This window comes from Equus przewalskii, chromosome 14, assembly GCF_037783145.1.
Source record: "Equus przewalskii isolate Varuska chromosome 14, EquPr2, whole genome shotgun sequence".
NCBI lineage: Eukaryota > Metazoa > Chordata > Mammalia > Perissodactyla > Equidae > Equus > Equus przewalskii.
The window spans coordinates 69,745,863-69,761,755 of record NC_091844.1 but is presented as its reverse complement, the minus strand read 5'-3'; the positions used below and the strand labels follow the sequence as shown (position 1 = coordinate 69,761,755).

The 15,893-nt window shown below is 37.2% G+C and overlaps 1 protein-coding gene across 1 annotated transcript in view; it reads right to left on the bottom strand.

Annotated features, from left to right (window-relative positions):
* The window catches only part of ASXL2 (ASXL transcriptional regulator 2), a 161,841-nt gene that overhangs the window by 113,600 nt on the left and 32,348 nt on the right, over window positions 1-15,893 (bottom strand). The window contains exon 2 of the mRNA XM_070573097.1: window positions 813-895. Within this exon, the coding sequence (XP_070429198.1) occupies window positions 813-895 (83 nt within the window). The remainder of the gene's footprint in view (window positions 1-812; window positions 896-15,893) is intronic.

Genomic DNA, 15,893 nt, shown 5'->3' with positions numbered 1-15,893 from the left:
CTATCTGCCTATTAAACATCACAGTGCTCCCTCCTTTCTGGTTACTGTGACAATCAAAAATAGCCCCCCAAAATTCTGAACACTTTCCCCAAGGTCGTTACACAACACGACCCCCAGCTGAGAACAACTAGTAGCAGTTTTAAAGTAATGCAATCTTTTTCTATTGTAATGAAAATATGTCTAATGTAGACTCCCAGATTTCTGCCTTAACATACAAAACATGTTGAACATAATTTTAAAATTTCTTCATGACAGAGGGTCTTGATTATGAACAGCGACTATTATGCACTATTCTAATACAATAAGGTTCCTATAAATTAAAGCGTGTTTTATCTTTGGTTCTATCTTAACTGATCCCTGGCTGTTTTATTTGAACAAAGTAAGACTATCACTTGAAATATATACTGCTTTATATATCTTTTCCACTTTAGGATTTTTGGCCAAGATTATTTCTTCCTAGACTGTCTACCTCTAGCACTCTCTCTGTACTAGATGACTTTTTATCTGCTCATGACCAAGTTTATTAAAAGCCTGAATTGAGAGATGAAGGCTTGAAGATGGCTCCAGGCCTTCCTAACAATTAAAGCGCATGGGTGTGAAGATAGCTACCTTCTGAGAATTTTTTTTAACGTAATTTTGGTTTTGTAAATGTGCTATGACTGAAAACTCCAAAGACCTGACAACTAAAAACATCAGAAATTAACAAAGCAATTCTTACTAAATAATCAATTTCAGGACTAAAGTATGCTGCTATGTACTATGAAAAACTCTATTCAAGTATTATAATTATTACTAACACTTAAATAACTCACCTGATTTCTTTTAGTCCTTCTCTCTGGATAACTTGAAGAATTTCTTTATGACTCATGGGTGTGTTGGGGTATTTTTCTAAGACCTGAGAAACAAGTAGATAATAAATTATTATTCTTATTTTAAAGTTCTTATTCTTATTATAACTATATACGCAATCATATTTCTTACTCTTATTATAACTATGTATTAATTTCATCCAGCAAATACATATCCAGAGACTTTTCATCCCTTATATTTTGGGATAATAAGAAAAGTGGAAAATTAACAGAATATAAATAGGATTTTCTCTCCTTTAGTCACAAACAGTAAGTCAAATCCTGAAGCAGAAATGGATCAAAAAGGCTAAGATTAGGGGCCAGCCCAGTGGCATAGTAGTTAGGTTTGTGTGCTCTGCTTTGGTGGCCCGGGGTTTGCAGGTTTGGATCCTGGGTGCAGACCTACACACTGCTCATCAAGCCATGCTGAGGCAGCGTCCCACATACAAAATAAAGGAATATTGGCACAGATGTTAGCTCAGTGACAATCTTCCTCAAGCAAAAAGAGAAGGATTTTAGCAACGGATGTTAGCTCAGGGCCAATCATCCTTGCCAAAAAAAAAGAAAAAAAGGATAAGGTTAATAAGTCAATTATTCATTATTAATTCATAAAATGAAATTATGTTTACTTTCTACCTCCACTCCCACATCACATGCCTACCAGTGGACCTACTATAAGCACCTTAAAGATTATCCATCTTTAAATTTCCAGCAAAGCCTAGTACATGGATGCTCTTGACCAAACTAACATAAATTCTTAACCAAAACAAACAAACAATATTGTTACAATAAAATTAAAATGCTATCTGCGTTCTGGTTCTGATAAAGATGGAGTAAGCATAGTTTACCCTGACTCTCCCATATGGAATGTGATTAAAAACCTGGGGTTCATAAGTTAGGATCCCAGGTGCAGACTCATCACCACTCATCAAGCCACACTGTGGCGGCATCCCACATAAAGTAGAGGAAGACTGGCACAGACGTTAGCTCAGCGAGAATCTTCCTCAAGCAAAAACAGGAAAACAGGCAACAGATGTCAGCTCAGGATTAATCTTCTTCACATAAAGGAAAAAAAGGAAAAACACCTGGATGGAATACACGGAGCAGCTATCTGAGGACTCTGAAAAATACAGCCGTTGGAGCTGGCCCCATGGCGTAGTGCTTGAGTTCGGTGCACTCTGCTTCAGCAGCCCGGGATCATGGGTTGGTCCCAGGCGTGGACCTATACCGCTCGTCGGCCGTGCTGTGGCAGTGATCCACACAGCAAGTGGAGGAAGACTGGCACAGATGCTAGCTCAGGGCTCATCTTCCTCAGCAGCCCCCCCACTCCAAAAAAATGACAGCAGTTGGCTTAGGAGAGGAAACTGTAACTAGAAGTACTACTAATCCAGCATGCGTTTCCTGGTTTGGTTTCCTCTGGGACCATTCAGCCCAGACTCTAAGGCAGTCCAAACTCAGAACCGCACACTAAGCACAGACAGAAATGGCTCCAAGGAAGTCTTCTCTTTTTTGGTCTGAAGAGCAGTAAAGGGGCATCCTCCGGGGGTTTTTTTTCCCCTTTCTCTCAGACCTGGTCCCCAGACAATCCAAAGGCAGCAGCAATGGCTAGACAGGGAGCTAAAACTACAAGAACGTGAAACCCTTCTGCTCCCTTGAGTGTGAAGGGAATCCCCATGGCTTATATTCTTTCTCTACCATCCTGCTGCTTGGCATTGAAGGCAGATGCAGTTGTGGAAGAGTGTGGCAAAACGAGAAATGAAAACCCCAGTTGTCTAGTCATAGGACAAGGAAGAAGGGTCTCTCTAGGAGCCAGAAAGTGTCAGGGAACTTGCAAGGAAAAAGGAGCTCAACAAAGTAATACCAGGAAGTTCTATAAACACTCCTGGAGTCACCCCAGAGCTATACAGATGTGGATCTGACCCTAAATATACTATCGGGTTCCCAAATTAGTCACTAGGTGGTGGACATGCAGAACGGATCTGAACAGCTGTGCAAAGGCTTTGAAAATTGGACATTGGAATTTCAGTGCAAAGAAGGTGGGCAGAAACTTGTGACCTGAATCTAACAAGGTTAAATGCCTGCTTTAAAAATCCTCCCATCCTTCAAAAAAGAAAAATTAACATTCTCCACAGAATTTAAACAAGACACAGAGTATCAAAACATCAGAGTGTCTGATAGTATCCAAAATCACTTGACATATGAAGAACCAGGAAAAAAACAATAACTCACAAGGAAAAATATAACCTAAACACAACAAACCCAAGATGACACGGATGTTGGAATTACCAAAGACTTTAAAGTAGCTATTATATAACCATGCTTCAAGAAGTTAAGAAGAATATTCTTGAAAAAAATAGTGTCTCAGCAGAGAAATAAGATTACATTGTGCGTGTATGTGTAAAACAAAATAAAATTTTAGGATTAAAAAATATAGTAAAATAAAAACAAAATTCGCTGGAGGGGCTCAATTACAGAATGGACAACAGAGGAAAGAGTCAGTGACTCTGAAGATAGAGCAACACAAATTATCCAATCTGATGGATAGAGAGAAAAATGATAGAAAAAATAAATGAACAGAGCCAATGAGGCAATATCAAAAGGCCTACCATTCGTGTCATCAGAGTCCCAAAAGAAGAGGAGAAAGAGTAGAGCGGAGAGGGGCTGGCCCCATGGCCGAGTGGTTAAGTTCGCGCGCTCCGCTGCAGGTGGCCCAGTGTTTCGTTGGTTCGAATCCTGGGCGCGGACATGGCACTACTCATCAAACCACGCTGAGGCAGCGTCCCACATGCCACAACTAGAAGGACCCACAACGAAGAATATACAACTATGTACTGGGGGGCTTTGGGGAGAAAAAGGAAAAATAAAATCTTTAAAAAAAAAAAAAAAAGAGTAGAGTGGAGAAAACGTATCTGAAGAAAGAACAGCAGAAAAACCTCCCAAATTTTGTGACATTCAAAACTTCAGGAAGGTCAATGAATCTCAAACAACACAAATTCAAAGAAATCCACACCCAGATACATTACAATTTACTGAAAACTAAAGACAAAAAAAAAAAATCTTGAAAGCAGCCAAGGAAAAACAGCATTCCTTTTCAGGGAACAACAATTCAAGTTGACTGTAGATTTCTCATCAGAAACCAAGGAAGGGAGAAGCAGTGGGAGAACATTTTAAAGTACAGAGAGACAAGAACTATCAATCCAAAATTCCTATCTAACAAAAACATCCTTCAAGAATGAAGGGGAAATCAAGACATTCTCAGACGACGGAAAACTAAGACTATTTGCTACTAGCAGACTTGCTTTAAAATGACTTCTTTTAAGTCAATTCTGGTTCCCTTGGATTTTTTTAGATCCAAATTTTAGGCAGACACTCTCATATCTAAATCACTTTCCATTCTTACCACTTAAAAAATAAAGAACCCTTGGTGATTAAAAGATGTCAATGAAAGCTAAAATGAAACTAATTCCCAAGAATCTATACTATCACAAGAGTATTAATTAGTACAACGAGTTAATAACAACAGATACAGAACTTGTGTAATAGAAATCATTAGTCAGGGGCCAGCCCGGGGCCGAGTGGTTAGGCTCACGCGCTCCGCTTCAGCGGCCCAGGGTTCCGCCAGTTCGGATCCTGGGCGCAGACATGGTGCCACTCATTAGGCCGTGCTGAGGCGGTGTCCCGCATACCACAGCTGGAGGAACCCACAGCTAAAAAATATATACAACCATGTACTGGGGAGATTTGGGGAGAAAAAGCAGAAAAAAAAAAAAAGACTGGCAGCAGTTGTTGGCTCAGGTGCCAATCTTTAATAGAAATCATTAGTCAGATATCCTAGATGAGCCATTAGGTATCACAATGTAATATCAGCAACTACCATTTATGAAGAAGATACAAACAAGTACCATATATTCTCTCAAACGTCTCAGCAATCTTAAAAGGGAAGCATTAATACCACTTAAAAAGAGAGAAACTAATGTTCATTAAGTAAATTTCCAAACATAATACAGCAAGATAAGCGGTGGCCAGAATTCAAACTCAAGTCTATCTTGCACCACTATAGCACACTGTGTCCTGTGTCTGCCATCTATTTTCCCATTTGCTTAATCATAAAATCCAACAAACATATTTCTATTTATCATGTTCTTTGATCTCTCTGCTACATGTGACAATGTTATTAACCTTTCCTTCCTTAGATAGATATTGCTCTCTGCAGACTTTCTTTTTTCCAAAATGTTTCTTCTTAGTCTTTGTAGATGTCTTTCTCTATGCCCATTCCTTAAATATTTTATAAGCATCAATTTGCAGCCTTTGCTTTTCACTCCACCAACTCTCCCTGAATAACATAATCCATTCTCAACTCTTCATCAATCACCCTTATTTTGATAAATGAAAGCAGCAGCACAGTCTGCACATAACTGCCTTTCAAACATCAATATTGGATGTTCCATAAGCATGTCAAACTTAGTATGTCCAGAACTTAATTTATTATTACCTTTATCCAAATTAAAGCCTGTAGAGAAAATTGCGCCCTTATTGTCTATATACTAAAAATGTGTAAAATTACTGAAAATGAAGAAAAACACACCACAGAGAGAGAGTTCATAAAAGACTCAATACAGGGGCCAGCCCGTGGCCGAGTGGTTCAGTTCGCGCGCTCCGCTTCGGCAGCCCAGGGTTTCACCACTTCAGATCCTGGGTGCGGACATGGCACCGCCCATCAGGCCATGCTGAGGCAGCATGCTACATACCACAACTAGAAGGACCCACAACTAAAAATATGCAACTATGTACCGGGGGGGCTTTGGGGAGAAAAAGGAAAAATAAAATCTTTAAAAAAAAAAAAAGTCAATACAACTGGATAATAACCATATGAAAAAGTTTTGCACACTGAAATACTTACAGATGAAAGTATTTGATGTCTGGGATTTGCTTCAAAATTATGCAGGAGGAAATTGGGATAGTGGTTTAAATATAGCAAGATCGGCTATAAGTTGATAATTATCAAAGCTAGATGATGAGTACAAAGATATTCAGTATATTTTTGTCTACTTTTGTGTACACATTCAACATCCCATAATAAAAATTTATGAAAAAAATAGAATGTTTGACTTTACTAACAATTAAATACAAAAATCATTATTTCAATTTTTTTTCCTAATTTGGATAGCAAAAACATGGCAGTAATAAATGAATACCATGAAATAAATATGTACATATAACGCAGTACTTTATTGAGAATATAAGAAAATATTCATTATGCTACTCAATAAAGAAAAAAGTTTAAGGCTACTTATCCAATAACAGAATATTAAGGAAATGTATATCTACACAAGTGAATATTACATGGCCATAAATGAAAAGGGAACATGACTTGGGGGTGGGAGAGAGGTATCCTCTCTCAACCTCCCTCAAAACTAGGTATAGAATACAAGTTCTGGACGACAGAAAGTGAGGAGGAGTGATAACTGCAACAACCCAGATTTTCGATGGCAGGGGTACGCTCCTCTTTGGCCCTTCCTCCACCCTGCTGCTTTGAAAATAGAGGAGGTGACAAGCCATTCTGAACCATACAGATAAGGACACACCCTAAGAATGGTGGACCGACTGTACCTCCAGACTGTTAGGTGAAAGAGAAATAAACTTATAAATCACTTAAGGAACTGCTATATACAGCCAAATCTATACCTAACTAGTATGACTCACTCACATATTCACATGACAGTAAGTGACCTTCTCAAAACTTGAATTACATTATTTCTCTGATTTGAAGCTCCCTATCACTTTTTTAAAGATTAACTAAATTTCAAATAAAATCTAAATTCCTTTATACAGCTTAAAAGACTCTACTACATGAAACTCTCTCTGTCACTTCTCTCACATTACTCTCTTGCCTTTCCTTGACCATAACAAATTCATTCCTAACTCAAGGCCTTTGTACTTGGCTCTCTCCTCCTGCAATGCTTTTCCCCAGAAATGCACTTGACACTCCCCTTTACTTCATTTCTTCAGATATTCCTGAGCACTCTAAAATACAGTCAGTCACTCACAAGCACCACCACCCCTAAACACACACACACACACACACACACACACTTTATTCCCTTAGCCTCGTTTTTTCCCCAGCTTTATAACTGACAAATAACATTGCGTTTAAGTTTAAGGTGTACAATGTGATGATTTGACATAGGTATATATTAAATGATTACCACAATAAGGTTAACACATTCATTACCTTACATAGTTACCTTTTGGGGGCAGGGCAGGCAGTGAGAACATATAAAATCTACTCTCAGCAAATTTCAAGTATACAGTATTGTTAACTATAGTCGCCATGCTGTACACTAGATCTCCAGAACTTATTCATCTTATAACTGCTAGTTTGTACCCTTTGACCAACATCTGCCCGTTTCTTCCACTCCCCAACTCCTGGTAACCATCATTCTTGTACTGGGCTTGTACGTTCTGTCAAATACTGCATGATCACGCAGTCTTTCTGTCTACTCTGTTTCTGTGAGTTGGACTTTTTTAGATTCCACATATAAAGGAGACCATGCAGCGTTCATCTGTCTGTCAAATACTGCATGATTTCACTTAGCATAAGGCCCCCGAGGTTTATCCATGTTGTCACATATGGCAGATTTCCTTCTTTTTTATGGCTGAATATATTCTATTGCATATACATAGCAATTTCTTTTATCCAATCATCTGTTGTCAGACTTAAGTTGTTTCCATGTCTTGGCTACTGTGAATAATGCTGCAATGAACACAGGGGTGCAGATATCTCTCCAAGATAGTAATTTCATTTCTTTCGGACATATACTCAGAAGCAGGACAGCTGGCTCATATGGTAGTTCTCTTTTATTTTTTTTTTTTTTATTTTATTTTTTTCCTTTTTCTCCCCAAAGCCCCCCGGCACACAGCCGTATATTCTTCGTTGTGGGTTCTTCTAGTTGTGGCATGTGGGATGCTGCCTCAGCGTGGTTCGATGAGCAGTGCCATGTCCGCACCCAGGATCCGAACCAACGAAACACTGGGCCGCCTGCAGCGGAGCGCGCGAACTTAACCACTCAGCCACGGGGCCAGCCCCTCTACTTTTAATTTTTTAAGGAACCTCCATACTATTTCCCATAATATCTGTTACCAATTTATGTAGCATAAAAAGAGCTTTTATATAGACAGATACACACAGAAGATGGTCAAATAAGAATACTAAGGGCTGATATACCTATTTAAAAAAAAGCCTGAGTTCACAAAAAACATTAAGGACACATATCCTCCTACAGTACTTCCCAGATAATACATACATAAAAAATTTCACATCTCTCCCTTAATTCCTACATATTTATAACTCCCTTACAGTTTACAAACATTGCATAACCATTGTATTTCATTTGATCCTCACAACAAACCAAAAAAGAGCATAGCAGCTTTAGTTACATCTATTTTACCAGGAAAAAAAGTAAGACTCAGAAAAATTATATAGCATAGCCTGAACTGAGATGGCAGAACTCCTGATTTCCTAAGCTAAAGAGGGTAGTAATAAAGCTTTATATAAAGCAGAGTTCAATGAGGAAAAAAATTTTCTTTTGTTAACTAAAATACGCATTGAGGGGCTGGCCCAGTGGTGAAGTGATTAGAAGAAAGTGGTTAGAAGTGGTCAGAAGAAAAGTTTGCACGCTCCACTTTGGTGGCCAGAGGTTCACACGTTTGGATCCTGGGCACAGACCTACACACTGCTCATTCAAGCCAGTCTGAGGCAGTGTCCCACATACAAAATAGAGGAAGACTGGCAGAGATGTTAGCTCAGGGACTATCTTCCTCAAGTAAAAAGAGGAGGATTGGGAACAGACGCTAGCTCAGGGCCAAGCTTCCTCACCAAAAAAAACTGCATTGAAATGATGAAAACTATACCTCTGCTGAATGATGGGTAGGTTCTTCCTTGTTGAGACAGAAAAACTAACAGGATTACAGAAATACTACTTGCTATTTGATTAAGATGGGGATGGGACCACCTTAATCAGATAGATAGAGACCTTTTTCTCACAGGTCCATTTTTAAATGTGACAAAACTAGCTTAATGAAAATTTCAGCCCTCACGTATGTTCACAGTTAAGTCAATATCCTAAGAGGTGGGTACCTGGCTCCATCTGTTAATGAACAAGAACATAAAACTGAAAAACAAGATCCTCGTGGAGCTTAGGAAGACTGTATTTCTCAAACTGTGTTTCTCAAACTCTAGTGTTAACCAGGACAGACAAAGGTGTTCCACCAACTACCAATGATTTAAAACAACAATTTTAAATTAAATTCCAAAACATCACATTCATATAAAGTCATTTCTCTGTTCTTTAAATCCTATTTACATTACAGATACATAAATATAAAGACTAGATATTGGATTATTCTGCAAGAAAAAACAAGAGTAAAATATCACAGATAATGCACCTGCATTCATATGCAAAAATATTTGGTTAATTAACCATAATGAGACAGAATACCTGAGTTCAAATGCCAACTACCAGAAAGTGCTGATGAGCAAACTGGAAGAATGTGGCCGCCCTACTGTTTGTCTGAAACAGTGGCTTTCTGTCCAGGAAACTAGGAAATGGAAATTAATAAGAATTTCTCTGGCATATCAAATCTTAATTGAAAGGTGACTATTAAACCAATATCAGAATAAGCCATATTCAGAATTTAGGACATTATATTATCCATGGTAATGGTAATGATAAAAATCAATATTTTTTCATTTATTACCTAGAGAAAGGAATTTTTTTAACATGGTTGAATTTTACTATTTATATAAAAATACTTAAGTGTACTGACACAAGACATTAAGTTATTAGAAATGGGGACCTAAAATCTTTGTATGCCTTTTTAGTGAGGACTTCATTGACTTTTCTAAGTGTACTGTCCTCTAATGAAATAAAATAGAAGAAACCAATTAGTTAAAATTGCTTATGGGATGTTTACTTTCCTTTAAAAAAAAATGTTTACCACTAGTTCCTTTAAATACTAGGCGCTTAAAATTAATTTTAATTTAGAAATTTATGCTAAATTTTCTCAATATTTAGAGCTATAAATCATTTATTTGGGGAGAGAAAAAGAAATGTTTTCAATTAAAGACTGAAGTACTCTTTTAACTTTCTACTATAACAATTTTAAAACATACGCAAAAGTAGAGAGAATATTACAATCAACAATTATCAACACATGGCTTATCTTGTTTCATCTATACCTCTAGCCACACCCTCTCCACAAACTGGATTATTCTGAAGCAAATCTCAAACATTTCGTTCAGAAATACTTCAGCATATATCCCTTAAAAAGGACAGAGATTCATTTAATAAACAAAAACACCATTTTACACCTCAGAAAGTAAACTATATTTCCTTAATATCAAATTATTTAGACAATGTCCCCAATTTTCATGGGGGGAAAAAAAACACTTAACAGTTGGTTTGTTCAAATCAATGTCCAAAGAACATCCATATATCACATCTGGTTAACACGTGTCATAAAATCTCTTTTAATCTATGAATTTCACCTTTTTTTCCTCTCAATGTATTTACTGAAGAAACCAAGTGGACTATACAGTAGTTTCCCACAGTCTGTATTTTGTTAATCGAGTGGTACTCTGCCCCTCGTATTTCCTGAAAATTAGAATTAACACCTAGAGGCTTGCTCAGATTAAGATTTTACTTTAGCAAAAAAAATTCATAGTCAGTGTTGTATACTTCTTATCACACAACATCAGAACACAAAATATCTGTGGTCTCCTTTTACGAGATGCCACGATGTATCAGGAGGATCAATGTTATAAAGTCTCCCATCAGCATTCCCACCTGTTTTAGTAGCCACTGATGATCACTCCCTAGACTCGTTATTTTATTTAGGTGTTGAAATGAGGGTTTAGAATCCTTCCAAAACGAAATGCTTTCCTCAATCTACTATTTGGTTACCTGAAGTACAAAGAATTCATACAGAAAAAAACAGGATAAGTGCTTGAGTCTGTCCTTCTATTTACTAATTTCAGAATAATAATTAGCTGGTTTTTCTAGTATGTTCCAAAGGTGACCAGTGACGCTAGCTTTTTTGTTTGTCTGAAGTACCATTAGGAATATTATGAATACCACTTTATAGAACACTATCAGGGATTTTAATATATTTTTGTGCTTTAATTACTATATTTCCTCACTTGTAAACTGGTTATTCATAACTATTGTCCACTTACGCACATACCATTTGTATGAGCTCTATTTTTCATATTAATTAAAACTTTTACTGTCACATCTACTGCAAATACTTTTTCTAGTTTATCCTTCATCTTTTCATTACTGTTGTTTTTCTGTGGAGGTTTTTATTAATTTCATAGAACTGATTGGTTTTTTCTTTCAGCACTTCTAAATTGAAGTGTAACTTCCCTCCCTTCAACAGCTTAATGTTTTTCCATCTTTTCATTTACATTTAAACTCTTTCAATTCCCTTAATTTTTAATAAGAGAAATGTGCACAAACAGAATGAAAAAAAAATGTGCAGACACACACTACAGAAACCCAAGAGGGAGAGATGGAGAGAAAAACAAAGTGGCCATATATTTTTCTGCAAAAATACTGTATTCCATTCCATTACTATTACATTGTTTTTCTGCAAGTTCATCTAAGTGGACAAACTACAGTAGTTTTACAAAACATTTAGCTTACTATAACCACAAGAGGGCAACATTTACCAAACAAAATATTATTCCATTAGAATTGTTCATGGAACTACAAAACAATTTTTAGAAACTACTTTATGACAATCTGAATAAGGAGAATTAAAATCAACACTACAAAGAATTAAAGCATGATAAAATATTGTTTTTTAAAATGTGTGTAACACATCTATCTCTTTACTTGTAGATTCTCACATCCAGCTAATTAAAAGGATATAAAAATTATACTTTCTGAGTATTCAAGAATAATCTAAATAGCCCCTAAGATTTGAGTTTGACTCTAGCCTAAAAGTAGTATTTCATGATGAGTTCATTCCAGACATGTATAGTTATGTATAGCCTGAATTTTGTGTAATCTAGATCACTTTATTTTACATTTAAAATGTACAGATAAAAACATGGTAATCTTTATAGATTTATATCAGTATTATATGGCTTATTTACTGTCCAAAAGCTTTAATTAGGGTAACTAATGTCACAGTAGTGAATGAAGTCACCCAGGAAATAAACAGAATGAGAAGTGATGACAGCCCATGCTACAGAAACAATATACCAATGTTCAAGAATTAGAGAAAAAAAACTAGCAAATAAATTTGGGACTGGCCAGAGCAACAGGAAGAAAACTAGAAGAATATGGCACCCCAGAAAAAACAAAAGCATTCTAAGAAGGATGAAGTCGTCAACAACATCAAAAACTGCCCAGAAGTTGAGTTAGCTCAACAACAAGGAGCTCTATTTAACAACATGCAGTTCTTTAATTAGCTTTACAAGTTCGGATTCCACTTCATCAGGAGGGAAGAAATCAAACTTGAAGGGGTTTAGCACTGAATGGGAGGTCCAGAAACAGCGAGAGGAAGTGAAAGTAACTCTTCCTAGAGCAGTGAGGCAATGTAGAGCCAAGGAACAATCATTTTGTCAAACGGACTTGAACAGATTTCACTGAACCAGGATGAAAGGAGACTGAAGTATCCCTAGCTATCCCAACTCTCCCCATCCCAACATGAGAGGCAAATAGATGCAGATACAACTGACAAATTCTTCATTACCCAGACTTGTGCTACTTACAATTTAACATTCAGGTACTAATTGAATTCACAGGATTCAGTATCCCTCACCTGCCCAACTCATGTTACAAACACTCACTGTGTGAGTTCAGGAGGTGAACAGATAATAACAAGAAATACATGGAATTCAGACAGAAGGAATAACTAATAGAGCCAAAAAGGACCCTACCTGGCTGCTTAGCAGTATCTGCTGATCACTACCTCTGTCCTGAGATGCACTCCTCTGTTCAGCTTCTCTGACACCAGACTCTCCTTGTTTCCCATCTATCTCTCCACCAGCAACTTTTCATTCTCCACAGTCTTTTAATGTCCTTCCTCAGGATTCTCTTCTTGTCTCAATTTCTACTCTTCTTGGGCATTTTCATCCTCCCACGATTTGAAAACTAATTATGCTCCTACAGCAGCACTCTATAACCCCAGCAGTGTTTACCAGACTGTATTTAGTATAGTTGCATTTTAAATCATCTGTCTTGCTCACTGGTATCTAAGCTCCATGAGTGCTGGGACCATCTGCCTTGTTCATCTAGTATCCCTTGTGCCTAACATATGGTAGGTTTAAAATGTGACAGTTGACTGATGGAATTAGGAACACAGGTGGTCAGACTAGTTTTAGACAATTGTGCAAATGTCTTTCTCTAAAAAAAAAACCAAAAAACAACAAAGAAGAAGGATGAAAGGAATGCAAATGCAAATAAGTTCGTAGATTCGGGGGCACAACCTTGAATGTAAGAAGTGGCTGAAAATATTTAAATACAAGTCTATACAGAGAGGCAGTTATGGATATCCAGAAGATTACAGAGGCTGGCTTCCTAAGTGCAAGGGTATAGTTTTACCTAAAGGTCTCTCAATTCTGAACAGCTCCATCAAGTCATTCTGATCTAGTTCATTCCTAGCTTAGAGTCTTTTTACCTGATTATCCAAGAAGTCTGGATGTTATACCCACTCCCTAATTCAAACAAAAAGAGTTCTTAAAACCTAATTCTCCCCAAAACTCTGAAGAATTAATAACAATAACAGGTAATATTTATCTAGCATTTAAGTGTCAGGTACTATTCTAAGTGCTTTACATATATTAGCTCATTTAATCTTTACAATAAACCTATGAGGTAGATACTACTATGGCACTTTTTCAGATGTGAAAACCGAGGCACAGAGAAAACAAGTAATTTGCCCAAGGTCAGCTAATAAGTAATGGAGGATAAGATTCTTAGCTCCTAAGCATTAAGCTATACAGCCTCTCAATCACTTACACATCCATACTACTCCTAAAATTAACTCTTAACAATAACAAACATTTACTAAGTGCTTCATAAGTGCCAAAAACTGGGGATACAAAGATGAGTAAGAAACAAGCCCTATAGTTCACAACTAGGGTAGAGAGAGGGTAAGGGAAGCAAGAGACTGACAACAATAATATGAGAGAAGAAATACTGAAAAGATATAAAGAACTCTGGGAACGAAGGTAAAGAACATTTAAGTCTTCCTATAAAAAATTATCCAACATTTCAAATGCAGATGAAACTACAAAATAATAAAACACTTCCGCATCAACTAACAAGCTTTGTCAAATCTGCAAAGGGAAATGAAGGAACTTTCTGAAAAGATAAAAATGTTTTATACCTTGACTAGGGTGGTGGTTACACAGTGTACACATTTGTCAAAACAAATTCAGCTATATGCTTAAAATATATGCATTGTATTACATGGAAATTACACTTCAATAAAGCTGGCATCTACCTCAATAAGTTGATTTTTAAAGAAATTAAGCAGGGCTCTGCTTTTAGGGAAGTTAGTATTCTAATGGTAGAAACAGATAATAAATATGTAAGCAAAAAATTTTTTCAGATAGTGATAAGTGCAATAAACAAAATAAAACAGAGTGACAAGGCTGACAGTGAATGGGAAGAGAGACAATTCAATTGAGTAGTCAGGCCTCTGACTACCCAACATTTAAGCTGAGAACTGACTGACAAGTTGCCAAGCATGAGAATATGTAAGGGCAAACCAAGAGCAAAGGCCTATTCGAAAGCCATGAAAAATTTTAGTGTATTTGGTCACATGGGAAATAAAATTCAAACCCAATAATAAACACTTCAGCATTTACTTAAAAGACAAACAACAGGTAATACATTAAAAGAAAACAAAATGTCTAAAGTGAAAAGTTTCATTCCTTTCTCCCTTCATCTTCCATCTCTCTCATTCTCCCTCATCACCTCCCCCATGTCCCACCTCCCTGCCATTCTCACTCTTCCCCTCCTCACACTTATTTCTTATGTATCCTTCTAGCATTAAAGCAATCATTTAAAGCAATCATAAACACAAATATATTTTTATTTTCTCACTTTTGTACACAAAAGGCAGCAAATCATACACAATATTCAATACATGACCTTTTTCATCTAACATATATATATGTAAATAGAAAGCATCTATTACTTTTTTACAGCTGCAAAATATTCCATTGTATGGATATACCACAATTTATTTAACCAGTCTCCTAAGCAATGGATTTGGGGGCTGTTTCCCATCTTTTGCACAGTATATGGCAGAAACAATTGGTGCCTTGTATCACATTCCCTCAGCCCACAGATGAATTCAACCACAGTTGCTGTGGACAATTCCCACTTACACTGACAGTGTTCTACCTCATGCTGATAGTAGCCTATCTCAAGATTCATCAAGTCTCTTCACTTTTCTGCCTCAGGGCCTTCTCCAAAGTCAAGAGAGACCAAAGAGCAGTAGGGCAGCCCAGAATCATAGGGAAATTAGCACCCTTACCAGCAATCCTAAACCAACTGCTGGAGGATGAGGGTGGAGTTGCTGATGAATAAATGCTCCAGACTCTGTCTTAAACTACCCTGTATGCATGCAATAGGCCCACAAATGAAGTCATGGTGACAGGGATGAAGGCTATGCATGAGACCAACAGCACAGCCTTCCTCTCACCAAAACTGATATAACTTAGCTACTAATGCTGCTGAGTCCAAAACTTGTCCTCAGCAAAGGCTAACCCTCAGTCCCCTATGTTATAATCTCTCAAAGACATGAGCCAACCACTTGGATGGTTGATTACACTGGAGCTCCTCCATCCTGAAGGGAGCAGCAATTTGCCCTTACTAGCACTGACTACCATTCTGATAAGCTTGCCGTCCTGCCTTCAATGCCTCCGCCAGCACCACTACCCAAGGGTATCTGGTTTACCAACATGTGGCATATCTAGACCAAGTGACTCTTTTTACATATAAGGAAATGTAACAATGGGCACTA